General features: G+C 44.2%; 1 protein-coding gene across 1 annotated transcript in view; it reads right to left on the bottom strand.

Annotated features, from left to right (window-relative positions):
* ush2a (Usher syndrome 2A (autosomal recessive, mild)) overlaps positions 1–27,500 on the bottom strand; it is a 456,140-nt gene that overhangs the window by 106,794 nt on the left and 321,846 nt on the right. Inside the window, exons 56-61 of the mRNA XM_042330430.1 lie at positions 25,305–25,473; positions 24,843–25,064; positions 5,813–6,036; positions 3,700–4,033; positions 985–1,182; positions 751–905 (exon numbers count right to left, since the gene is read on the bottom strand). Of these exons, the coding sequence (XP_042186364.1) occupies positions 751–905; positions 985–1,182; positions 3,700–4,033; positions 5,813–6,036; positions 24,843–25,064; positions 25,305–25,473 (1,302 nt within the window). The remainder of the gene's footprint in view (positions 1–750; positions 906–984; positions 1,183–3,699; positions 4,034–5,812; positions 6,037–24,842; positions 25,065–25,304; positions 25,474–27,500) is intronic.

Genomic DNA, 27,500 nt, shown 5'->3' on the forward strand with positions numbered 1-27,500 from the left:
GGAAGAGAGAGAGAAATAAAGAGAGAGCCCAACTGGCCAAATAACATGGGTTCAGACATGAATACACCGCACCATGCTTTTCACTGCCTACACTATAGGTCATGGTATGTTATCCTTGTCTCTGTCTGTAGGAAATCAACCATAACACATTTAACCTAATCTACATAAACACACTTCATAATGAAACATAAGATACACACGTGAACACAACCACAAACGCAAACAAGAGACACCCTAGGGGGGGGGGACCCTAGGGGGGGGGGCCCTGATTATCTTTACAGTCATCAAGAGGCGGTCATATTGAGGGATAATCTAGTGTAAAATGAAGTGTTCCACTACTGTAAAATAGACTTAACTTCACACTCAGGTGCATGAAACCATCAGAGCCTTGAAGATAGAATTAGAAATGGAAGCTAATAGAACAGACACAATTCCCTTCTCTTGACGAGGTTAACCAACAGTAGTGTCTTTATGTAATGCAGTTCTGAATGTTTCACCTTCCTGAACACATCCCAGGTCAGGGGTGAAGTAGATATGAACTAGAGGGAAGAAGGCAGAACCATGTGACCTCTGAGGTGAAGAATATGGGAACGTGGCTTTGTCTGAAATAGCACTTTGTCCCCTATATAGTGCACTAGTTTGGGCCAGGCTAAAGAGGATCCTATTCAGGCACATCCTGTGTCATGCAGCACATTGACAGGTCAGTGTTGAAGGGTCAACAAGTCAGAGTTTAGAGGTGAGGCGGCCCACCTGTGAGCTGTCGGTGCAGCCGGCGGTGTTACAGGCCCGGAGCCAGTACCCGTACTCCTGGAACGGACGGATCCCACCCACATCTGTAAAGCTCCTCTCATCTCCTCGGTAACGCTCCTGTCCGTCACGCAGCACCACGTAGTGGCTGATGTCACCTGGTGGAACGGGAAACAGACCAATGAGAAAGCACAAATGTGTGTGTGTGTGTGTGTGTTCTGTGTTGTCGAAGCTTACCATTGGGCTTGGCGGGAGCCTGCCAATGTAGCTGTACGACGTCATCACGGTCGCCTAGGCGACTCCAGTGGGGCGGGGCCACTCCCCAGGGCGTGTCCTCATTGGTTGTCACCACAGTGACGTTGCTGTAGCCACGCCCATAACTGTTCCAGGCCGATACTCTGTACTCATAGGTGGTATAAGGCTCCAAGTCTGAGTCTGGGAATATTGTTATAACCAGTTATAAACAGTAATACCCAAGTAATAACCAGGTCATAACCAGAATCAGTGGCCAATAGTGAAGACACATTACACAGAAAGTAGCAGTACAAAAAAGGCCATATAAAAGATTCAGCAACATGACCGTAAAAGTCAAGTTATGCTGTCTCATGGGGAGTATACACTCAAACACACACACACACACACACACACACACACACACAGTCAAAAGTACTCCTTATGCGTACATCTTGACTGTGAACATATGTGAGATAGATCCCTCACAGGAGAGCTTTACGGAAAGCAAACGCAAACGTTTCCTCTGTTAGCAAGAGCAGTGGCTATAAACAAAGTCCCATGCCAGCATTAATACAAGTCCCAGTTTAGAGCAGTATACCCTGGACACTATTTGCAATGCTGTGTTTGTGTATTAGAGCTGGGACGATAATCCCAAAATTACAGGCACCGACATCGCCTTCCTCTTACACAAGAATTTTGCTCATGTCAGTCATTTTCAGTGATTTTACTACACAACGTTCCTGTAGATTGTTGTAAAAACATTATTTGATCATAAGTAATACATCTAATCATTCTGGATCCTATTTTGACAGGTTGCACATTAAAATATCTATCATGAATTCCCTGGATATGTTTCATGAAATAGCTGACCTTTTTAATCATAGGCTACCATCTCAGTTGTCTTACTTGGCACTGGAAAATAATTCTCTAGAGCCCTGCTGCTAATGTAAAGTAAAATGTATTGTTGTATTTATCTTTATCGAGTAAAACAGTTACATTGATCGCAATTAGACTTCTTGTCCATATTGCCCATCTCTCGTGGCAATGTTGTGTTTGTATTTCTGTGAAACCCGGACATTGGTGATTTTAATCATTAGTTTGCATTGCAGCCAACATGGCTCATTTTTATCTTAAGTGTATGTGGTTAAACTGAGGTTAGTAGTGGATGTGTGGTGTGTAAGATGTGTGTATGAGGTGTTTGCATGTGTTTCTGTGGTATGAAAGCGTTGTGTGTGTTTGCAGTTTGAGTTGGTGTGTGTGTGTGTGTGTGTGTGTGTATGTGTGTGTGTGTGTATGTGTGTGTGTGTGTGTGTGTGTGTGTGTGTGTGAAACATCTGGTGGATGGCGGGGCAGCGACAGCTTTATGTTCCTCTGCCCAGATGGTGTCACAGCGTTGACTAGAATCACTCTCTTCTCCTTTCCTCCACACAATGCCAACACTCACACACCCTCCACCCCGCAAACTACCATTAGTCTTGATTAAACAGACGTAACTAACCAAATAAATAATGTGCAGAAAGAGTACACACGCAGACACGCACGCACACACGCACACGCACACACACACACACACACACACACACACACACACACACACACACACACTCACTCACTCACTCCCTCACTCCGGCCAGATAAATAAGAGTGAGACCTCAAGTGGTGTTTAAATGGCCATCTTAAAGTTGTAATGATACAGAGGTGCTCGCAGGCCCACGACACCACCCACCGGAGACTTACAGCAGTTAGCAAACAAGCAGCTGTTTCAGCACGTGTTAGTGTGAGTGTGGAATGTCATGGAATATGCATTGGTCTCCAATGTCACATGAATTTACACAATCATTTATTTGTTGCCACAGCTACAACTTGCTTAGTAAGGTTGTTTCTGATTGGTCAAGACTAAAGCTACTCTAAATAACCACTGAGGGTGCTAATGAAGTTGTAGTGTTGAATGTAATGTACAGTAGTCATACCTGTGTAGCTGTATCTATTGGCCAGTAGTCATACCTGTGTAGCTGTATCTATTGGCTAGTAGTCATACCTGTGTAGCTGTATCTATTGGCTAGTAGTCATACCTGTGTAGCTGTATCTATTGGCTAGTAGTCATACCCGTGTAGCTGTATCTATTGGCTAGTAGTCATACCTGTGTAGCTGTATCTATTGGTCAGTAGTCATACCTGTGTAGCTGTATCTATTGGCTAGTAGTCATACCCGTGTAGCTGTATCTATTGGCTAGTAGTCATACCTGTGTAGCTGTATCTATTGGTCAGTAGTCATACCTGTGTAGCTGTATCTATTGGCTAGTAGTCATACCTGTGTAGCTGTATCTATTGGCCAGTAGTCATACCTGTGTAGCTGTATCTATTGGCTAGTAGTCATACCTGTGTAGCTGTATCTATTGGCCAGTAGTCATACCTGTGTAGCTGTATCTATTGGCCAGTAGTCATACCTGTGTAGCTGTATCTATTGGCTAGTAGTCATACCTGTGTAGCTGTATCTATTGGCCAGTAGTCATACCTGTGTAGCTGTATCTATTGGCCAGTAGTCATACCTGTGTAGCTGTATCTATTGGCTAGTAGTCATACCTGTGTAGCTGTATCTATTGGCTAGTAGTCATACCTGTGTAGCTGTATCTATTGGCCAGTAGTCATACCTGTGTAGCTGTATCTATTGGCCAGTAGTCATACCTGTGTAGCTGTATCTATTGGCCAGTAGTCATACCTGTGTAGCTGTATCTATTGGCCACTCCACTGTAGATCAAATCTTCTTGGGAGGAGCAGAGGGCTGGATCAGACTGTTCCAAAGGAGTGTGTGTGGTCATGGGGGGGTGTGAGGTCAGGGGGGTGTGTGAGGTCAGGGGGGTGTGTGAGGTCATGAGTGAGTGTGTAGTTTGCGGTGAGTTTAGCGTTGTGGTTTCATGTGTGTGTGTGGTGTGGAGTGTGTGTGTAGTGAGGACCCAGGTACAGATGTAGAGAGACAGGTTGAAGGAACAGGACCCACAGTAGGCTGTGGAGGCAGCAGAAACTGAACACAGAGTACTGGGAAAACACTGGGCCTGGAAAGGAGACAACACACTGCAGTTAGACATACAGAATGCACACACACAACATTTGTTTTAATATCCTTGTGGGGACCTAACAATTTATTCCCATTCAAAATCCTATTTCCCTAACCCCTAACCCTGACCCTTAACCTAACTTTAACCCTAACCTCAAACACTAACCCTGAATCTAAGTCTAACTCCTAACCCTTAACCTAACTTTAACCCTAACCTCAAACACTAACCCTGAACCTAAGTCTAACTCCTAACCCTAAACCTAACCCAAATTTTAACACTAACCATAACCTCTAAGCCTAAAATATCCTTCTCCTATCCATGTGGGTACTTCTGATCCATATTTGTATTTCACTGTGTCTAGTATTCATATGACTGTATATACAGTATGTGTGTTTCTGTCTGTTACCATTAACTGTAACTAAGCCATGGTATGGTATGTATATACCGGTTGGTTTCTTCAGGAAGCCATGTATGTGAACATGTGTGTGTGTGTGTGTAGCGCGGCTGCTGTCTTAATGACATCATTAGGAGATAATGACAGTTCCTCCCCAGTACTCTCCTCTCTCTTCTTCTCCTCTTACCTTTCTTGCTCTCATGCTGGGATAGGAACACACTATCACAGCCTGGGAGCAACTGATAAATGGGCTATGGCTCAGGTCCCTGACTCCTGAGGAGTGTGTGTGTGTTCAGATATATAGATATAGATATACATTCAGACCTGCTGTCATCCCACATGGCTACCACACAGTCCAATATACACTACATGACCAAAGGTATGTGGACCCCTGCTCATCGAACATCTCATTCCAAAATCATGGGCATTAATATGAAGTTGGTCCCCCCTTATCTGCTATAACAGGCTTTCCACTAGATGTTGGAACATTGATCTGGGGACTGGCTGCAAGAGCATTAGTGAGGTCGGGCACTGATGTTGGGTGATTAGGCCTGGCACGCAGTCGGCGTTCCAATTCATCCCAAAGGTGATAGATGGGGTTGAGGTCAGGGCTCTGTGCAGGCCAGTCAAGTTCTTCCACACCGATCATGACTCGCTTTGTGCATGGGGGCATTTTCATGCTGAAACAGGAAAGGGCCTTCCCCAAACTGTTGCCACAAAGTTGGAAGTACAGAATCATCTATAATGTCATTGTAAACTGTCATTGTAAACTGTAGCGTTAAGATTTATTATTCTTCCTCCACCAAACTTTACAAACTTTACAGTTGGGACTATGCAGATGGGCAGGTAGAGTTCTCCTGGCATCCGCCAAATCCAGATTCGCCCGTAAGACTGCCAAATGGTGAAGCGTGACTCATCACTCCAGAGACAGTGTTTCCACTGCTCCAGAGTCCAATAGCGGCGAGCTTCACACCACTCACTCTAGCAGGGCTTGTTGGACTTGTTGGAAAGGTGGTATCCTATGACGTTGCTACGTTGAAAGTCACTGAGCTCTTCAGTAAGGCCATTCTACTGCCAATGTTTGTCTATGGAGATTGCATGGCTGTGCGCTCGATTTTACACATCTGTCAAGAACGGGTGAGGCTGTCATGGCCAAATCCCCTCATTTGAAGGGGTGTTCACATACTTTTGTATTTATAATGATTACATGAATAATGATTACATGAATAATGATTACATGAATAATGATTGATAATACAATAAATGCCAAACTATTTCTAGAAGTCAGGTAGAGACACATACAGTATAGTATGTACACTACTACAGATACAACCTCCCCACCCCCTACACAGAGTCATAGACAGATGACTCTGCCTCCTTACCTCCTTCACTAGTCCAGATGACACTCTGTCAGCACACACATGTCTGTGGGGGTTGTAGCCCACTCCGTTACAGCACTCCTCTTCCTGGTTGATGACCTCTGACCCGCAGCACTGCAGATGAACCGTTCCGTTACCAGCAGGATGCATTCTAGGAAAACCATCATGGCCAACACAGCAGAGCGATGTGGAGGAGTTCAAATAGTCCTCCCCACAGCAGGACAGACCTTGGGGTACACACACACACACACACACACACACACACACACACACACACACACACACACACACACACACACACACACACACACACACACACACACACACACAATCAGTGAAGCGTTAGTTCAAATGTGTGGAAAAAGGACACCGAAACTAACCATCTTAACCAAATCAAAATAAAGTGTCTTCTTCTGTGTGTGTGTCTGTCTGTGTGTCTGTGCATGTGTGTGTGTGCGTGACTGTGTGTGTGTATCCCAGTGTATCTAACTTTCTGTGGCAGTAGACATCCTCCCTGGGACTCCCTGAAATGTGTTGTCAAAACTGTGACACGTGCGTTGTGTACGTCATTTGTGTAGTTTGCGTGTTGCTGAGCCTGCCTGCTGCCACACGTCCACCACCATTACCCTTCAACCCTCGCTCCTCTGCTCATTGTCCGTCAGCCTCTTCTCTTACTCTCTTCATCCCTCTATTCTTCTTCCTATTTCTCCCTAGCTTTCTCTCCTTTTCTCTTTCTCTCTTCCTCCCTCCCTCGCTCACATACTATCTTTGTTTCGCTCTTTCTGTCCCTCCCTCTCTCTAATGGCAGTGCTTGTAATGCAGTTTGACTGGACCAGCATGGACCCTCCACCTGACATGACTCCACCACAGCGAGCAGAGACACACACCTCCACACAAAGAAAGGTTAAATAAACAGATATGGGATCTCCACCAAGGACGGGTGACGACATACACGGAGAATTAAACGGATATCGTGAATGTGAACGATGTAGGACATTAAAGATGTTTTCCGCAATAATATTATTCCCCATTGCTGCTGCATGTCGAATGTTAAAGTGTGGGGGAGGGATACGCCTGTATCCTGAGCTGGTATCTGTGACAAAGACGTGTGATGTCTCTCTGCCATGACACCCTAACCTTGACTATCATGGTTAAAATGGAAAAATGGCTTCTGTTCATCTCAAAATGTTCTAAAGGAGGGAAGAACAAAGCCTTTCTCTGCTCGCTGCTCGTCTTCATCTGTCACTCTCAAGCATGACTAGCTAATGTTCTCTAGTCATATAGCCATAACTACTACTGTACTGTCCTAATGTTCTCTAGTCATATAGCCATAACTACTACTGTACTGTCCTAATGTTCTCTAGTCATATAGCCATAACTACTACTGTATTGTCCTAATGTCCTCTAGTTATACTGCCATAACTACTACTGTACTGTCCTAATGTTCTCTAGTCATATAGCCATAACTACTACTGTACTGTCCTAATGTCCTCTAGTCATATAGCCATAACTACTACTGTACTGTCCTAATGTCCTCTAGTCATATAGCCATAACTACTACTGTACTGTCCTAATGTCCTCTATTCATATAGCCATAACTACTACTGTACTGTCCTAATGTTCTCTAGTCATATAGCCATAACTACTACTGTACTGTCCTAATGTCCTCTAGTCATATAGCCATAACTACTACTGTACTGTCCTAATGTTCTCTAGTCATATAGCCATAACTACTACTGTACTGTCCTAATGTCCTCTAGTCATATAGCCATAACTACTACTGTACTGTCCTAATGTCCTCTAGTCATATAGCCATAACTACTACTGTACTGTCCTAATGTTCTCTAGTCATATAGCCATAACTACTACTGTACTGTCCTAATGTCCTCTAGTCATATAGCCATAACTACTACTGTACTGTCCTAATGTTCTCTAGTCATATAGCCATAACTACTACTGTACTGTCCTAATGTCCTCTAGTCATATAGCCATAACTACTACTGTATTGTCCTAATGTCCTCTAGTCATATAGCCATAACTACTACTGTACTGTCCTAATGTCCTCTAGTCATATAGCCATAACTACTACTGTACTGTCCTAATGTTCTCTAGTCATATAGCCATAACTACTACTGTACTGTCCTAATGTCCTCTAGTCATATAGCCATAACTACTACTGTATTGTCCTAATGTCCTCTAGTTATACTGCCATAACTACTACTGTACTGTCCTAATGTCCTCTAGTCATATAGCCATAACTACTACTGTATTGTCCTAATGTCCTCTAGTCATATAGCCATAACTACTACTGTACTGTCCTAATGTCCTCTAGTCATATAGCCATAACTACTACTGTATTGTCCTAATGTCCTCTAGTCATATAGCCATAACTACTACTGTACTGTCCTAATGTCCTCTAGTCATATAGCCATAACTACTACTGTACTGTCCTAATGTTCTCTAGTCATATAGCCATAACTACTACTGTACTGTCCTAATGTCCTCTAGTCATATAGACATAACTACTACTGTATTGTCCTAATGTCCTCTAGTTATATTGCCATAACTACTACTGTACTGTCCTAATGTCCTCTAGTCATATAGCCATAACTACTACTGTACTGTCCTAATGTCCTCTAGTCATCAAATCAAATCAAATCAAATCAAATTTTATTTGTCACATACACATGGTTAGCAGATGTTAATGCGAGTGTAGCGAAATGCTTGTGCTTCTAGTTCCGACAATGCAGTAATAATGAGCAAGTAATCTAACTAACAATTCCAAAAAAAAACTACTGTCATACACAGTGTAAGGGGATAAAGAATATGTACATAAGGATATATGAATGAGTGATGGTACAGAGCAGCATAGGCAAGATACAGTAGATGATATCGAGTACAGTATATACATATGAGATAAGTATGTAAACCAAGTGGCATAGTTAAAGTGGCTAGTGATACATGTATTACATAAGGATGCAGTCGATGATATAGAGTACAGTATCAACGTATGCATATGAGATGAACAATGTAGGGTAAGTAACATTATATAAGGTAGCATTGTTTAAAGTGGCTAGTGATATATTTACATCATTTCCCATCAATTCCCATGATTAAAGTGGCTGGAGTAGAGTCAGTGTCATTGACAGTGTGTTGGCAGTAGCCACTCAATGTTAGTGGTGGCTGTTTAACAGTCTGATGGCCTTGAGATAGAAGCTGTTTTTCAGTCTCTCGGTCCCAGCTTTGATGCACCTGTACTGACCTCGCCTTCTGGATGACAGCGGGGTGAACAGGCAGTGGCTCGGGTGGTTGATGTCCTTGATGATCTTTATGGCCTTCCTGTAGCATCGGGTGGTGTAGGTGTCCTGGAGGGCAGGTAGTTTGCCCCCGGTGATGCGTTGTGCAGACCTCACTACCCTCTGGAGAGCCTTACGGTTGAGGGCGGTGCAGTTGCCATACCAGGCGGTGATACAGCCCGCCAGGATGCTCTCGATTGTGCATCTGTAGAAGTTTGTGAGTGCTTTTGGTGACAAGCCGAATTTCTTCAGCCTCCTGAGGTTGAAGAGGCGCTGCTGCGCCTTCCTCACGATGCTGTCTGTGTGAGTGGACCAATTCAGTTTGTCTGTGATGTGTATGCCGAGGAACTTAAAACTTGCTACCCTCTCCACTACTGTTCCATCGATGTGGATGGGGGTGTTCCCTCTGCTGTTTCCTGAAGTCCACAATCATCTCCTTAGTTTTGTTGACGTTTAGTGTGAGGTTATTTTCCTGACACCACACTCCGAGGGCCCTCACCTCCTCCCTGTAGGCCGTCTCGTCGTTGTTGGTAATCAAGCCTACCACTGTTGTGTCGTCCGCAAACTTGATGATTGAGTTGGAGGCGTGCATGGCCACGCAGTCGTGGGTGAACAGGGAGTACAGGAGAGGGCTCAGAACGCACCCTTGTGGGGCCCCAGTGTTGAGGATCAGCGGGGAGGAGATGTTGTTGCCTACCCTCACCACCTGGGGGCGGCCCGTCAGGAAGTCCAGTACCCAGTTGCACAGGGCGGGGTCGAGACCCAGGGTCTCGAGCTTGATGACGAGCTTGGAGGGTACTATGGTGTTGAATGCCGAGCTGTAGTCGATGAACAGCATTCTCACATAGGTATTCCTCTTGTCCAGATGGGTTAGGGCAGTGTGCAGTGTGGTTGAGATTGCATCGTCTGTGGACCTATTTGGGCGGTAAGCAAATTGGAGTGGGTCAAGGGTGTCAGGTAGGGTGGAGGTGATATGGTCCTTGACTAGTCTCTCAAAGCACTTCATGATGACGGATGTGAGTGCTACGGGGCGGTAGTCGTTTAGCTCAGTTACCTTAGCTTTCTTGGGAACAGGAACAATGGTGGCCCTCTTGAAGCATGTGGGAACAGCAGACTGGTATAGGGATTGATTGAATATGTCCGTAAACACACCGGCCAGCTGGTCTGCGCATGCTCTGAGGGCGCGGCTGGGGATGCCGTCTGGGCCTGCAGCCTTGCGAGGGTTAACACGTTTAAATGTCTTACTCACTTCGGCTGCAGTGAAGGAGAGACCGCATGTTTCCGTTGCAGGCCGTGTCAGTGGCACTGTATTGTCCTCAAAGCGGGCAAAAAGTTATTTAGTCTGCCTGGGAGCAAGACATCCTGGTCCGTGACTGGGCTGGGTTTCTTCCTGTAGTCCGTGATTGACTGTAGACCCTGCCACATACCTCTTGTGTCTGAGCCGTTGAATTGAGATTCTACTTTGTCTCTGTACTGGCGCTTAGCTTGTTTGATAGCCTTGCGGAGGGAATAGCTGCACTGTTTGTATTCAGCCATGTTACCAGACACCTTGCCCTGATTAAAAGCAGTGGTTCGTGCCTTCAGTTTCACACGAATGCTGCCATCAATCCATGGTTTCTGGTTAGGGAATGTTTTAATCGTTGCTATGGGAACGACATCTTCAACGCATGTTCTAATGAACTCGCACACCGTATCAGCGTATTCGTCAATGTTGTTGTCTGACGCAATACGAAACATCTCCCAGTCCACGTGATGGAAGCAGTCTTGGAGTGTGGAGTCAGCTTGGTCGGACCAGCGTTGGACAGACCTCAGCGTGGGAGCTTCTTGTTTTAGTTTCTGTCTGTAGGCAGGGATCAACAAAATGGAGTCGTGGTCAGCTTTTCCGAAAGGGGGGCGGGGCAGGGCCTTATATGCGTCGTGGAAGTTAGAGTAACAATGATCCAGGGTCTTTCCACCCCTGGTTGCGCAATCGATATGCTGATAAAATTTAGGGAGTCTTGTTTTCAGATTAGCCTTGTTAAAATCCCCAGCTACAATGAATGCAGCCTCCGGATAAATCGTTTCCAGTTTGCAGAGAGTTAAATAAAGTTCGTTCAGAGCCATCGATGTGTCTGCTTGGGGGGGGATATATACGGCTGTGATTATAATCGAAGAGAATTCTCTTGGTAGATAATGCGGTCTACATTTGATTGTGAGGAATTCTAAATCAGGTGAACAGAAGGATTTGAGTTCCTGTATGTTTCTTTCATCACACCATGTCACGTTGGCCATAAGACATACGCCCCCGCCCCCGCCATATAGTCATATAGCCATAACTACTACTGTATTGTCCTAATGTCCTCTAGTCATATAGCCATAACTACTACTGTACTGTCCTAATGTCCTCTAGTTATACTGCCATAACTACTACTGTACTGTCCTAATGTCCTCTAGTCATATAGCCATAACTACTACTGTACTGTCCTAATGTCCTCTAGTTATACTGACATAACTACTACTGTACTGTCCTAATGTCCTCTAGTTATACTGACATAACTACTACTGTACTGTCCTAATGTCCTCTAGTCATATAACCATAACTACTACTGTATTGTCCTAATGTCCTCTAGTTATACTGCCATAACTACTACTGTACTGTCCTAATGTCCTCTAGTCATATAGCCATAACTACTACTGTATTGTCCTAATGTCCTGTAGTTATACTGACATAACTACTACTGTACTGTCCTAATGTCCTCTAGTTATATAGCCATAACTACTACTGCATTGTCCTAATGTCCTCTAGTCATACAGCCATAACTACTACTGTACTGTCCTAATGTCCTCTAGTTATACTGTCATAACTACTACTGTACTGAGCTAATATCCTCTATTTATACTAACATAACTACTACTGTACTGTCCTAATGTCCTCTAGTCATACAGCCATAACTACTACTGTACTGTCCTAATGTCCTCTAGTTATACTGACATAACTACTACTGTACTGTCCTAATGTTCTCTAGTTATACTGACATAACTACTACTGTACTGAGCTAATGTCCTCTAGTTATACTAACATAACTACTACTGCACTAGTCATAAAACCTGTAGTGGTTCTAACAGAACCCTCTATATTAGTTCCATACCTCTGTAGCAACTGACAGAGCACAGAACCCCTTTATATTGCAGTTCTAGACTTCTGAAGTGACTGTAACAGTGTGTGAGTCCTGTGTTCTTCCTATAGTTCCAGATCTCTGTGGTAGTGACTGTAACAGTGTGTGAGTCCTGTGTTCTTCCTATAGTTCCAGATCTCTGTGGTAGTGACTGTAACAGTGTGTGAGTCCTGTGTTCTTCCTATAGTTCCAGATCTCTGTGGTAGTGACTGTAACAGTGTGTGAGTCCTGTGTTCTTCCTATAGTTCCAGATCTCTGTGGTAGTGACTGTAACAGTATGTGAGTCCTGTGTTCTTCCTATAGTTCCAGATCTCTGTGATAGTGACTGTAACAGTGTGTGAGTCCTGTGTTCTTCCTATAGTTCCAGATCTCTGTGATAGTGACTGTAACAGTGTGTGAGTCCTGTGTTCTTCCTATAGTTCCAGATCTCTGTGATAGTGACTGTAACAGTGTGTGAGTCCTGTGTTCTTCCTATAGTTCCAGATCTCTGTGATAGTGACTGTAACAGTGTGTGAGTCCTGTGTTCTTCCTATAGTTCCAGATCTCTGTGGTAGTGACTGTAACAGTGTGTGAGTCCTGTGTTTTTCCTATAGTTCCAGATATCTGTGGTAGTGACTGTAACAGTGTGTGAGTCCTGTGTTCTTCCTATAGTTCCAGATCTCTGTGGTAGTGACTGTAACAGTGTGTGAGTCCTGTGTTCTTCCTATAGTTCCAGATCTCTGTGGTAGTGACTGTAACAGTGTGTGAGTCCTGTGTTCTTCCTATAGTTCCAGATCTCTGTGGTAGTGACTGTAACAGTGTGTGAGTCCTGTGTTCTTCCTATAGTTCCAGATATCTGTGGTAGTGACTGTAACAGTGTGTGAGTCCTGTGTTCTTCCTATAGTTCCAGATATCTGTGGTAGTGACTGTAACAGTGTGTGAGTCCTGTGTTCTTCCTATAGTTCCAGATCTCTGTGGTAGTGACTGTAACAGTGTGTGAGTCCTGTGTTCTTCCTATAGTTCCAGATCTCTGTGGTAGTGACTGTAACAGTGTGTGAGTCCTGTGTTCTTCCTATAGTTCCAGATATCTGTGGTAGTGACTGTAACAGTGTGTGAGTCCTGTGTTCTTCCTATAGTTCCAGATCTCTGTGGTAGTGACTGTAACAGTGTGTGAGTCCTGTGTTCTTCCTATAGTTCCAGATATCTGTGGTAGTGACTGTAACAGTGTGTGAGTCCTGTGTTCTTCCTATAGTTCCAGATCTCTGTGGTAGTGACTGTAACAGTGTGTGAGTCCTGTGTTCTTCCTATAGTTCCAGATATCTGTGGTAGTGACTGTAATATTGTGTGAGTGGTACGTTCTTTCCGTGGGTAAACCACCACAACTTTAATTACCCAGCTACCTAGTTCCACGGTGATAAATGGCTAATTGCTTAATAATCTAATCAGTGTTCGTTCTTTGCGCAGATAAACTCTGACAGAGCCATTAATCCACGCGCTCTTTTCACTCAGCCGCCAAACGGATGGCTTCAGCTGATTCTCTCTTGCTGCCGCGTGCAGGCTCTGTGGCTCTGCCGAGCGATGCGGCATAAATCACGGGCCGTCGTGACATAAAGATGTCTGACGTGCGCTAACTCACTTAGGGACGGCAGCTGTTGCGGAGCGGGGCTCGGTGGCGATTCCCAGGGCGCATCACTTCAGCTTCAATGACTTGCAAATAAACAGCTCAACAGTTTTCCAAAATAGCTTTCTCCTCTCCTCTCCAGCAGCAGCAACCCTCACACACACACACGCATGCAAACACACAACACACACACACGTCCCTGTCCTATCTTCTCTTCCACTTCCCTTCCGGATGCCCTCCGCTATTTACAGGGTGTTTAATCATCTTTACCACCTCCCTCCCTTCCTCTTCACATTCCTTCCTCAGGGAAATGTGAACTTTGATACTGTGACCTGGTCAAATCAAATGTAATTGTATTGGTCACATGCTTGGTAAAACAACAGGTGCAGACTAACAGTGAAATGCTTAGTCACGGGCCCTTCCCCACAATACAGAGAGAACATAGAGAAATAATAAAGTAATAATGATGCTTACAGTGACTGTTCAAAACCCCTCCATCCATCTGTCCTTTCCTACCTCCCCCTTCTCCTCTTCCACTTCCCTCCATCCTCTTTCCATCCCTTTCACCTTCCAACCAAGCAGTAGAGAGAGAGAGAGAGAGAGAGAGAGAGAGAGAGAAAGAGGGACATAGAGAAGGTACTCTAGTCTGACATCTCCTCTAAAGCTAAACTTCAGTTATTTTCATATCAGTATTTCAACAGAAACACAATCTCTCTGTACACACACACACACACACAGACACACACATAGACACACACAGACACACACATAGACACACACACACACACACACACACAGCATTGCACAGCACAGCGCTGTAGCTAATCTTCAGATTGATGATGGATTTGCATACATTCATTAGAGCGCAGGGGACTCGTGCCGACAGAAGGTGCTTAGGCAGTGTGAATTAAGGTTCATTCACTTAATGAGAAGTAAATATTTAGCCTGCAATGAACAACTGATAAAAATGTGTGTCGTGGATTACGCTAGCCTTTCGGCTACTAAACCCCAACTTAAAACAAACAAAACACTTTTAAATACCTGAATATATTAGCCCCCCGTTTAACTTTATACACATGCATACAGGTCCACACACAAGCATGGCGACACACACACAAGCATGGCGACACACACACACACACACTTTCAAAGTCACAGACACGGCACGGAACAAGCACTTTTTACGATCCAGGAATAGCACTGGTAACGTTATTCAATAACAGAGAGTTTCACTCTTATATTCATATTCCTGTGTACTCTGCATTACCGGGGGGACTGTGGATAAGCCACACACCAAACCCCACACACACCACCTCCTGGGAGGATGCACTGTGTGCTGTGATGAAATCAGATTGAATTGACTTTCTCACACGGTGTGTTTGTGTGTGACATGACAGAAAAGCTGGGCCGGCAGTTTACACCAGTCCCCGAGGACCATCCCCTAGAGACACACAGCAGGCACCTGTCCATGTGCTTATACAGATGTAGGATCTTCATTTGATCACTCTTTTGCTACTGAGAATTCCCCAGCACAGCAGGAAACGCAAACTTGTAGTGTATTTTAGTTTTAAACAGGCTTCTAAAGTTTGTAAGTTTGTAATCCACTATGACATTTAAGACTTGATTTTCCTTAAAGAAAAATATATTAACCCTACAAAAATGTCCATTATTTTCCTGCTGTAGCAAACTGGCTCAAATGAAGATCCTACATCTGAACCTCTCTCTGATAGAGGGAGTGATAGAGATAGCGATGGAGAGAGGGATGGAGAAATAGGGAGAGTGTGAAAGAGAGCGAGAGGGGAAGCAGGTGAAGCACAGGTAAAAAGACCCTGAACATGAGACTGTATTGATCGCCCCTCACAGATGCACTCTCAAGTGTGTGTGTGTGTTTGTGTACAGTGCCTACAGAAGGTAAACACCCCACTTGGAATTCTTTACATTTTACTGTGGTACAAAATGGGATTAACCTTTTACTGCAGTGGGCTGAATCAGGGTCACACAGAGTGTTTCTTGGTAGTCTTAAACACATCTATTTTGAAACAAAATATATACCTTACACACATGGTTATGGGTTTAAAAAAGAAGACCCCTGTACCATGTCAGATATAGAGTTGAAATGTATTCAGTTTTGCGTCCATACATGTTAGAAACACCTTTAGCAGCGATTGCAGCTGTGAGACTTCTTGGGTAAGACTCATAAGAGCTTTGCACACCTGTATTGTGCAATATTTTCAAGTCTTGACATAGATTTTCAAGCAGATCAAAAGTCAAAACTGTAACTTGGACACTCAGGAAAATTCACTGTCTTCTTGGTAAGCAACTAGAGTAGATTTGGCGTTGTGTTGTAGGTTATTATCCTGCTGAAAGTTGAATTCCTCTCTCAGTGTCTGGTGTAAAGCAGTCTGAATCAGGTTTTCCACTAGGATTTTGCCTGTGTTTATCTCCAACCTGTTTCTTTTCATCCTGAAAAACTCCCCAGTCTTTGCTGATGTCAAGCATACCCATACCATGATGCAGCCACCACCATGCTTGAAAAATAAGGAGGCAGTTATGTTGTGCTTCAGCCTGAATTAAAAATGGATTGAAAATATTTTTTTCTCACCCATCTACACACAATAATGACAAAGTTTAAACATGTTTGTAGAATTGTTTTCGATAATTTATTGAAAATGAAATACAGAAATATCTAATCTCATTTAAATAAGTAGTCACACCCCTAACTCAATACTTTGGGTATGTCTGTCACTGGATTTGGGGATTTTCATCATCATATCAGATTTTCTTAAACTCTGTTAAGTTAGATGGAGAGCGGCGATACATTTCCAATGGCATTCAAGTCTGGGCTTTGGCTGGGCCAATTTAAGGACTTTCACATTCTTGTTCTGACGCTGTTCCAGCGTTGCTTTGGCTGTATGCTTGGGTCATTGTCCTGTTGGAACGTAAATCGTCACCCCTGTCTAAGGTAGTTTTCACTCTGAATCAGGTTCTCATCAAGGATTTGCCTGTATTTGGCTCCATTCGTTGTTCCCTCTGTCCTTACCAGTCTCCCAGTCCCTGCCGCTGAAAAGCATCCCCATAGCATGATGCTGCCACCACCACGCTTCACGGTAGGGATGGTGTTAGATGGGCGATGAGCTGTGCCTGGGTTTCTGCAGACATAGCGCTTTGTATTCAGGCCAAATAGTTACATTTTTGTCTCATTAAACAACAGAATATTTTGTCTTTCACGTGCCTTTTTGAAAACTCCAAACGTGCCGTCTTGTGCCTTTTACTCAGGAGTGGCTTCTGTCTGGCCACTCTCCCATGAAGCCCAGATTGGTGAAGCGCTGTAGAGACTGTTGTCCTTCTGGCAGGTTCTCCCATCTCAGCCAAGGAACTCTGTAGTTCTGTCATAGTGGTCATTAGGTTCTTGGTCACCTCCCTGACCAAGGTCCTTCTTGCCCGGTTGCTCAGTTTGTTCGAGAGAGGCCTGTAATTTTCATCATAGGTACACTTCAACAATGACAGGCAAAATGAGAAACAAAAATCCAGAAAATCACATTGTAGGATTTGTAGGATTTTTAATGAATTTATTTGCAAATTATGGTGGAAAATAAGTATTTGGTCACCTACAAACAAGCAAGTTGAAGTGTACCTATGATGAAAATTACAGGCCTCTCTCATCTTTTTAAGTGGGAGAACTTGCACAATTGGTGGCTGACTAAATACTTTTTTGCCCCACTGTATGTCTCATCACAATTCTCTCTGAGATCTAATCAAATCAAATTTTATTAGTCACATGCTCCGAATACAACAGGTGAAATGCTTACATTCGAGCCCCTAACCGACAGTGCAGTTTAAAAAATGATGGATACGAATAAGAGATAACAGTAACAAGTAAATAAAGAGGAGCAGTAAAAAATAATATATACAGGGATGTGCCCGTACAGAGTCAATGTGCAGGGGCACCGGTTAGTTGAGGTAGTATGTACATGTAGGTAGAGTTAATTAAAGTGACTTTGCATAGATGACAACAGAGAGTGGTGTGGAGAGGGGCAATGTGAATAGTCCGGGTAGCCATTTGACTAGATGTTCAGGAGTCTTATAGCTTGGGGGTAGAAGCTGTTTAGAAGCCTCTTGGAAGTAGACTTGGCGCTCCGGTACCGCTTGCCGTGTGGTAGGACCTGCCTGGTATAGAGGTCCTGGATGGCAGGAAGCTTGGCCCCAGTGATGTACTGGGCCATTCGCTCTACCCTCTGTAGTGTCTTGTGGTCGGAGGCCGAGCAGTGGTGCAGCTGTTGGTGCAGCTGTAGAATGGTGCAGCTGTAGAACATTTTGAGGATCTGAGGACCCATGCCAAATCTTTTCAGTCTCCTGAGGGGGAATAGGTTTTGTCGTGCCCGCTTCACGACTGTCATGGTGTGCTTGGACCATGTTAGTTTGTTGTTGATGTGGACACTATTGATCCCTCAGACTCCACGGACAGTTCCTTGGACTTCATGGTATAGGTTCTGCTCTGATATCCACTGTCAACTGTGGGACATTATATAGACAAGTGTTTTTATATTTTTTATCAATCATGTCCAAACAATTAAGTTGGTCACTGGTGGACTCCAATTAAGTTGTAATGACATTACAAGTCACTAGCTTCAGTTCCAGAGCTTTCCCTACACTTTCCCCACTACTTAGTAATTAGTGTTTGACTGAATCCACAGCCCAACTCTAACCCTGGGTCTCCAACACAACAGGTAACAGCTAGCAGCTAACAGCTAGGTGCTAATGTAATGGCTGGAGGATGGTTAAGGCCATTAAGGTAACTCAATAGAAAAGACATCATCATAAACACATTAAAAGGAAATGTCTTCATCTGTTCAGCCTCCACTCCGTCTTTTAAAACACCCCAGATAGACGACGCTTGTTTAGGACGTACTGTCTGTTCGTCTGTCGATTGGTCCCCAGTGCTGATGTGAGAGTTTTGGCAGAACAATGCGAGGACATTCATGTGAGGGATGATTAAGCATGGCGACACACACACACACACACACACACACACACACACACACACACACACACACACACACATACACACACATACACACACACACACACACACACACACACACACACATACACACACACACACACACACATACACACATACACACATACACACATACACACACACACACACACACACACACACACACACACACACACACACACACACACACAAATACACCATAAAATGCACGCGCATCACCACCTCACACACCCAGCTTCATCTCGTCAGGCTCAGCTCTTAACTACAGGGATAATTTCCTCCAGCAAATGGTCACGGTGTCCTTGAAAAACATATTTGCTTATTATGTTTTTTTCCTCCTTTCTTTTAGCATCATCACAGCCGTTTCCGTCACCCGGCTGATGATGCGCCGCGTTGACATAACACCCCCGGACCGAGAGGCTTTTAACACTTAAACGGTGAAAAGGGATATTCAGAATTGCCCTTGAACGTTTGGGCTGGTGCACACAGCACACAGGCGGAGGGGGAAGAGTTAGGGGAAGTAGCGACTTAAGGAAGGGTGAGAAGGGGGTGGGTTAGAGAGGGGCACACACAGCAAGGCAGTGACTCATAAGGGGTTAGGAGCTCTGGGAGGCCAAACAGCCGTGAGTCCGGAACTATCTTCATCCTCCAAACAACAAAACAAACTAAAGTAAATCAAGTGGCTCTAGAGAGGAGTCTGATACTGTATTAGTCTGGAAATATGACAGACTAACATGTTTGCTGTCTGTCACCCCAAACACTCCAACTTGCTGTTAGTAAGGATCAACATTTTTATGTAACATAAACTGAAGACTGACCCAACAGTTCTTTATCCTCAAACAAACCCACTAACTAATGGATAGGCTAATATTACATATACTACAGCATTATTGTGGTCTTTTAAACACTAAACGTCTGTTTACTGTCATTCTCCTGACTGCAACCTGCTGTTACACTAAATCTGTTTTAATGTAAGATAACTGCAGTATTAAAACAGGGATTGGAGTTTGTTTTCTGCCTTTCATCTTTCTCTCTACCCTGCTGTAGAGTTTTATAGAGGGTGGTGACCTGGAGAGTGTATGTGAATGATAGTTCATAACCACACAGTCAGTCCAGGTCATATAATCCCACTACGCTACTGCTTTTGTATGGATGATATTTACCATGCTTGTACTCACGTATTTCAACTATCGTGTTATCCATGTTTATGTGTTCCTTGCTGTATTTTGGAATCTTGGACAGGCAGTTGTTGAACATGAGGGCAGTTTCTTAACTTACTGGCATGGTTAAATAAAGGTTAAATAAATACATGAAATATATGGCTGATGTGGCTGTTTATATCACATTACCTTGAACAGGTTAAACTGATCACATTTTGTTTTCCTCTTTTATTCTATTTCACCTTTTTAATTTCCCTTTTTCCCCCGGCTCAAATTCAATAGCCCTGCTCCGAGGATACTCACATTTGTATGTGTGTGTGTGTGTTTGTGTGAGCCGGCAGACAGCCTGTCTCCCAGCATTGCTGTTCCCCCGTGGAGGGTGTGTATGGTTCTTGACAGAGTAGAGTGTAATGTGTGATAGATCGCACTTCAGGGACCTGATAATCACATCACCCTCTATCGCCTATCAGCTGGCCACCGCAGGACACCCTTCACACGGACACAGGGAGCCCTCACTCTCCCCTCCTCTCTCTCTCCCTCTCTCTCTCTCTCTCCATCCCTCTCCACTCTACCTCTATCTTTTTCTTTACTCTTTCCTAAGCCCCCACTATTTCTTTCTTTCTTTCTTTTTCTTTCTTTCTTTCTTTCTTTTCTTGATTAAAATTCATTTGGATTAGCTGCCTTTGTCCTCTCTCACTTTACTATTCTCTTCCACAGTCACACAAACAGATCAAATAGGTAATTCTGGTAAAACTTCCAAAAGTAGGGAAGGTTAACTGAACATGAACTTCTCAGCAGCTATGTCCTGCTGAGGACGAATCCTTCGGAGTGTCGTTGAAAGTGTTGTTGCCAAGGTTAAGTAGCCCGTCCTATAATAAGTGTTGCTGTGTGTGTGTGTGTGTGTGTGTGTGTGTGTGTGTGTGTGTGTCTGCGTGCGTGTGTCTGTGTGTGTGTGTGTTTGGCAGGGAGCAGCAGACGCTCAGGACGGGGCTGGAGCGGCGGCCCCGGGCCCTCCAACAGTGCAGGCACCCGGCAAATGGCCTTTAGCATCGCTAACCGAGCTAGCCCAACTATCCATCATACCATATGTTCTCACTGTGAGAGCTAACGCTAATGAGAGATGAGAGGAGAGGAAAGGGGGGAAGGAAGGGGAGTAGAGGTGGTGGAAGAAGAGGAAGAGGAGGAGAAGGAAGAGGAGAGCAGGGAGGAGAAGAGTGGAAGAAGGAAGAGGAGGAAGGAAGAGGAGGAAGAGCATATGCTCACTCCAGCAAGATAATGCGAATGAAAGATGGAATACAGGAGGGAAGAGAGGGGAAGTGGGTATTAAAGTAAGATATTGCAATATGTGACTCAGGAATTGATCACAGCATATGTCTTCACTGTTGAGAATTCTGTTCATTTGGCAGAAAACAGGCAATCAAAACATTCCATTGGACATTTAGTGAAATGGTTTCCTCATGGTTTAACTTAGCACGCCTGTTACCTGGTTCAGAAAGGACTTGAGCACCTCTGAGTCCTTTATGGTACAGTACAATATAAAGAGCATTTGTGAGGAGAGAGACTAATGACACTATACAACACATCCTTATGGGGTCCTTGTTTATATGTTGTGTGATAAATAGTGTGCCGTGTCCAAGTCTGGCAATGTGTGCACTTTGACTCCTGCAGAGTGTACCCTGCTGTGTGTGAATGTGTGTGTGAATTGTGTGTGTGTGTTTCCTGCAGAGTGCTTGGCAGTGCCCTCGCCAGTGCCATCCCTTGCCCGCTCTATCATCTGCCGTGACAAAGATGTCTGACACTGTGTGACACCCCACACACACACACACACACACACACACACACACACACACACACACACACACACACACACACACACACACACACACACACACACACACACACACACACACACACACACACACACACACACCCCCCCTGCCCATCTGTGCCTGGGTGCCTGCGCTCAGAGACACCACAGGGGAGAGACGACCCCAAAAGAGAGCAAGTCCCTCTCTTCCACCCTTCCCCCTCTTTCTCCAACTCTCCTCCCCTATATCTGCCACCTCTCTTCCCAGTGTCATTCTAAAGTCACTGAGGACCCAGCCTAAACTTTTTGGGGAAGTGTAACGTGGATGTGGGTAGGACAGACATGTATTGTGTGTGTTTGTGTGTCGTAGCTTGTGAAAATCTCTCACCTGTTATAGGTGTGTGTATGTGTGTTGTATTTCAACCTGATTTCATAGTTTCACTTCGGAATTTGCCGTAATTGGATGGACGTCGATTTTTGACCAAATAATTCTGCGTGGTTACAGGGTTAATTCTGCGTGGTTACAGGGTTAATTCTGCGTGGTTACAGGGTTAATTCTGCGTGGTTACAGGGTTAATTCTGCGTGGTTACAGGGTTAATTCCGTGTAGTTACTAGGTTAAAACAGAAACAACTCAAAGGGTTAAGTTTAGGTATTAATTCCCCAGTGGTTAAAGTTAGGGCTATGGATTGGGGAAAGCTTAAAACAAATGAATTAAGCAATTAGCTCCAAGAGGGTGTGGTATACGGACAATATACCACAAACCCCAGAAGTGCCTTACTACTATTATAAACTGGTTACCAATGTAATTAGAACAGTAAAAATAAATGTTTTGTCATACTCGTGGTATACGGTCTGATATACCATGGCTGTCGACCAATCAGCATTCAGAGTTCGAACCACCCAGTTTATAATAAAAAAGAATGCGCTGTGCCCATTAAGTATCATCAAGTACTCTGCTTGCTAGAGAACTGTGAACTGTTTTAGGGTGAGTGCTGATGAAGGCATAAATCAACGTCCTCAGGACCTTTTCAAATGTCGGAAATCGACGGCTCTTTCTTGACTAGCCTGTGTATTTAATATGTGGCGTAGCTTGTGTAAATCTGTCACCTGTTAAAGGTGTGTATGACGTAGCTTGTGTAAATCTGTCACCTGTTAAAGGTGTGTATGGCGTAGCTTGTGTAAATCTGTCACCTGTTAAAGGTGTGTATGGCGTAGCTTGTGTAAATCTGTCACCTGTTAAAGGTGTGTATGACGTAGCTTGTGTAAATCTGTCACCTGTTAAAGGTGTGTATGACGTAGCTTGTGTAAATCTGTCACCTGTTAAAGGTGTGTATGACGTAGCTTGTGTAAATCTGTCACCTGTTATAGGTGTGTATGACGTAGCTTGTGTAAATCTGTCACCTGTTAAAGGTGTGTATGACGTAGCTTGTGTAAATCTGTCACCTGTTAAAGGTGTGTATGGCGTAGCTTGTGTAAATCTGTCACCTGTTAAAGGTGTGTGTGGCGTAGCTTGTGTAAATCTGTCACCTGTTAAAGGTGTGTATGACGTAGCTTGTGTAAATCTGTCACCTGTTAAAGGTGTGTATGACGTAGCTTGTGTAAATCTGTCACCTGTTAAAGGTGTGTATGACGTAGCTTGTGTAAATCTGTCACCTGTTAAAGGTGTGTATGACGTAGCTTGTGTAAATCTGTCACCTGTTAAGGTGTGTATCGTGTCTGTCACCTGTTAAAGGTGTGTATGACGTAGCTTGTGTAAATCTGTCACCTGTTAAAGGTGTGTATGGCGTAGCTTGTGTAAATCTGTCACCTGTTAAAGGTGTGTGTGGCGTAGCTTGTGTAAATCTGTCACCTGTTAAAGGTGTGTATGACGTAGCTTGTGTAAATCTGTCACCTGTTAAAGGTGTGTATGACGTAGCTTGTGTAATTAAAGGTGTGTATGACGTAGCTTGTGTAAATCTGTCACCTGTTAAAGGTGTGTATGACGTAGCTTGTGTAAATCTGTCACCTGTTAAAGGTGTGTATGGCGTAGCTTGTGTAAATCTGTCACCTGTTATAGGTGTGTATGACGTAGCTTGTGTAAATCTGTCACCTGTTAAAGGTGTGTATGACGTAGCTTGTGTAAATCTGTCACCTGTTAAAGGTGTGTATGACGTAGCTTGTGTAAATCTGTCACCTGTTAAAGGTGTGTATGACGTAGCTTGTGTAAATCTGTCACCTGTTAAAGGTGTGTATGACGTAGCTTGTGTAAATCTGTCACCTGTTAAAGGTGTGTATGGCGTAGCTTGTGTAAATCTGTCACCTGTTAAAGGTGTGTATGACGTAGCTTGTGTAAATCTGTCACCTGTTAAAGGTGTGTATGACGTAGCTTGTGTAAATCTGTCACCTGTTAAAGGTGTGTATGACGTAGCTTGTGTAATTAAAGGTGTGTATGACTGTCTGTCACCTGTTAAAGGTGTGTATGACGTAGCTTGTGTAAATCTGTCACCTGTTAAAGGTGCGTATGGCGTAGCTTGTGTAAATCTGTCACCTGTTATAGGTGTGTATGACGTAGCTTGTGTAAATCTGTCACCTGTTATAGGTGTGTATGACGTAGCTTGTGTAAATCTGTCACCTGTTAAAGGTGTGTATGGCGTAGCTTGTGTAAATCTGTCACCTGTTAAAGGTGTGTGTAATTAAAGGTGTGTATGACGTAGCTTGTGTAAATCTGTCACCTGTTAAAGGTGTGTATGACGTAGCTTGTGTAAATCTGTCACCTGTTAAAGGTGTGTATGGCGTAGCTTGTGTAAATCTGTCACCTGTTAAAGGTGTGTATGACGTAGCTTGTGTAATTAAAGGTGTGTATGACGTAGCTTGTGTAAATCTGTCACCTGTTAAAGGTGTGTATGACGTAGCTTGTGTAAATCTGTCACCTGTTAAAGGTGTGTATGGCGTAGCTTGTGTAAATCTGTCACCTGTTAAAGGTGTGTATGGCGTAGCTTGTGTAAATCTGTCACCTGTTAAAGGTGTGTATGGCATCCCTCTCTCTGCATCTCCACAGCAGACCAGGGAATCCTCTATGACTGTGCTGCCGCAGCACTGGGACCTGTAGCCGTCATGGAGCAGCCCTCCACAGCACAGTTGCCCCCCTGATGGGGAGTAAGGCACCTGCCCACAGCAAGCGTCACCCACCCCCACCGACACACGTCCCTGTCCCGGGTCAAGACAGCACACCTCACCTGGGGGAGAGGAGGAGGAGGAGGAATAAGAGGAGGAGGAGCAGTAATCTGTAAGTTTGTTTTGTTGGTAAGGTAAGAAAACATTGTGATTAAGTTTCAAACACTGTAAACAGTTTATTTCCCAAAACATTTTGAAGAGAAGTGAAACTGAAACAGATGGAAACGATATATATGGTTTTCTTGTGAGGCAGAACATGAACAACTATAGATTTTGCTAAATGATGTACTATGGGCACTCACCGGTCGCCACAGGAATGTAGTATCTTCCACAGCATTGGTGATCCGGGAGAGGTGGGAGGAGCTTCCCACCACAGCACAGAGTGTGGGAGGAGTTTGGTAAGGGCAGGTAACGCCCCTCACAGCACAGGTGTAGAGGTTTACTGGTGTAGACCACACCATCACAACACACCTGGAGAACACACACACACACACAAAGGAAGAATTAAAGAGAGCGAGAGAGAGAGGGAGGGAGACAGAGGACTCAGAGAGAAAGAGAGAGGGGGTGAGGGAAGAGAGAGATAGACACAGAGAGAGGGGGGGGGGTAATTAGCTGTGTACAACATGCCCTGCTCCCTCCACCTGTGTTCAGGTAGAGTATATAAAATGGCCGCTGTGTGTACTGCTCTTGTTCTACACGACAGGCCTGTGCCTCTATAATGATTCGACTGTATTATGGTATAAAGTGTGTGTCCTTGGGTACGCCTGGGTTCTTTTGTCTTCATTATCCTGGTGTGTGTGTGTGTGTGTGTGTGTGTGTATGTCTGTGTGTGTCGCAAGATTCCCGCGCTGAGGGGACAGACGTATGGCGTATGGGTAGCTTGCCAAGTTGGCCGGCTTTCAATGACATGAGGATTGCAGCAATCGTCAGACGACAAGTTAATCTGTTTAGTGAAAACAATCGCTGGGAGGAGGACAATGACTGTGTCTCCTGCATAAATAAAACTTTTTCAAACATCTGACTGTGTCTGTTGTGTTCCGGCAGGAGAGCTTTACACCAGCGTTTCTCAAATACCAAGGGGGGCATTGTTTTGTTACATCCATACACTTGCACACCTGTGCCCATATAAATAATACTTCTTAGCCTCTTACATGAGATGTACTTCTAAGTCGAAAGATTCTGAGAACATGTTCAGAATGATGATGTTTTCTTCCAAAGGATAATAATTGAACTAGTCAACTGGCTGTGCTAGTATTGGAGTGGAACACAAATGGGCTGCCCTGTGTTTCCCTGTTACTCCAGAACCAGAACTAGTCAACTGGCTGTGCTAGTATTGGAGTGGAACACAAATGGGCTGCCCTGTGTTTCCCTGTTACTCCAGAACCAGAACTAGTCAACTGGCTGTGCTAGTATTGGAGTGGAACACAAATGGGCTGCCCTGTGTTTCCCTGTTACTCCAGAACCAGAACTAGTCAACTGGCTGTGCTAGTATTGGAGTGGAACACAAATGGGCTGCCCTGTGTTTCCCTGTTACTCCAGAACCAGAACTAGTCAACTGGCTGTGCTAGTATTGGAGTGGAACACAAATGGGCTGCCCTGTGTTTCCCTGTTACTCCAGAACCAGAACTAGTCAACTGGCTGTGCTAGTATTGGAGTGGAACACAAATGGGCTGCCCTGTGTTTCCCTCCAGAACCAGAACTTCACTGGCTGTGCAGAACCAGAACTAGTCAACTGGCTGTGCTAGTATTGGAGTGGAACACAAATGGGCTGCCCTGTGTTTCCCTGTTACTCCAGAACCAGAACTAGTCAACTGGCTATGCTAGTATTGGAGTGGAACACAAATGGGCTGCCCTGTGTTTCCCTGTTACTCCAGAACCAGAGTTGAGTTAGGATTTCCAGTTTGTTTATTTGTCATATACAAATGATTACAGTACCAGTCAAAAGTTTGGACACACCTACTCATTCTAGGGTTTTTCTTTATTTTTACTATTTTCTACATTGTAGAATAATAGTGAAGACATCAAAACTATGAAATAACACATATGGAATCATGTAGTAACCAAAAAAGTGTTAAAACAAATCAAAATATGTTTTATATTTTCAATTATTCAAAGTAGCCACTCTTTGCCTTGATTACAGCTTTGAACAATCTTGGTATTCTCTCAACCAGCTTCACGAGGAAGGCTTTTCCAACAGTCTTGAAGGAGTTCCCGCATATGCTGAGCACTTGATGTCTGCTTTTCCTTCACTCTGCGGTCCAACTCATCCCAAACCATCTCAATTGGGATGAGGTTGGGTGATTGTGGAGGCCAGGTCATCTGATGCAGCACTCCATCACTCTCCTTCTTGGTCAAATAGCCCTTACACAGCCTGGAGGTGTTTTTGGGGTCATTGTCCAGTTGAAAAACAAATTATAGCCCCAATAAGCGCAAACCAGGCCTATTAACAAATAGGGCTATTTCCTGTTTACCACCCTTACCTTGTCATAACACAACTG

Source organism: Oncorhynchus tshawytscha, linkage group LG11 (genome assembly GCF_018296145.1).
Source record: "Oncorhynchus tshawytscha isolate Ot180627B linkage group LG11, Otsh_v2.0, whole genome shotgun sequence".
NCBI classification, from domain to species: Eukaryota; Metazoa; Chordata; class Actinopteri; order Salmoniformes; family Salmonidae; genus Oncorhynchus; species Oncorhynchus tshawytscha.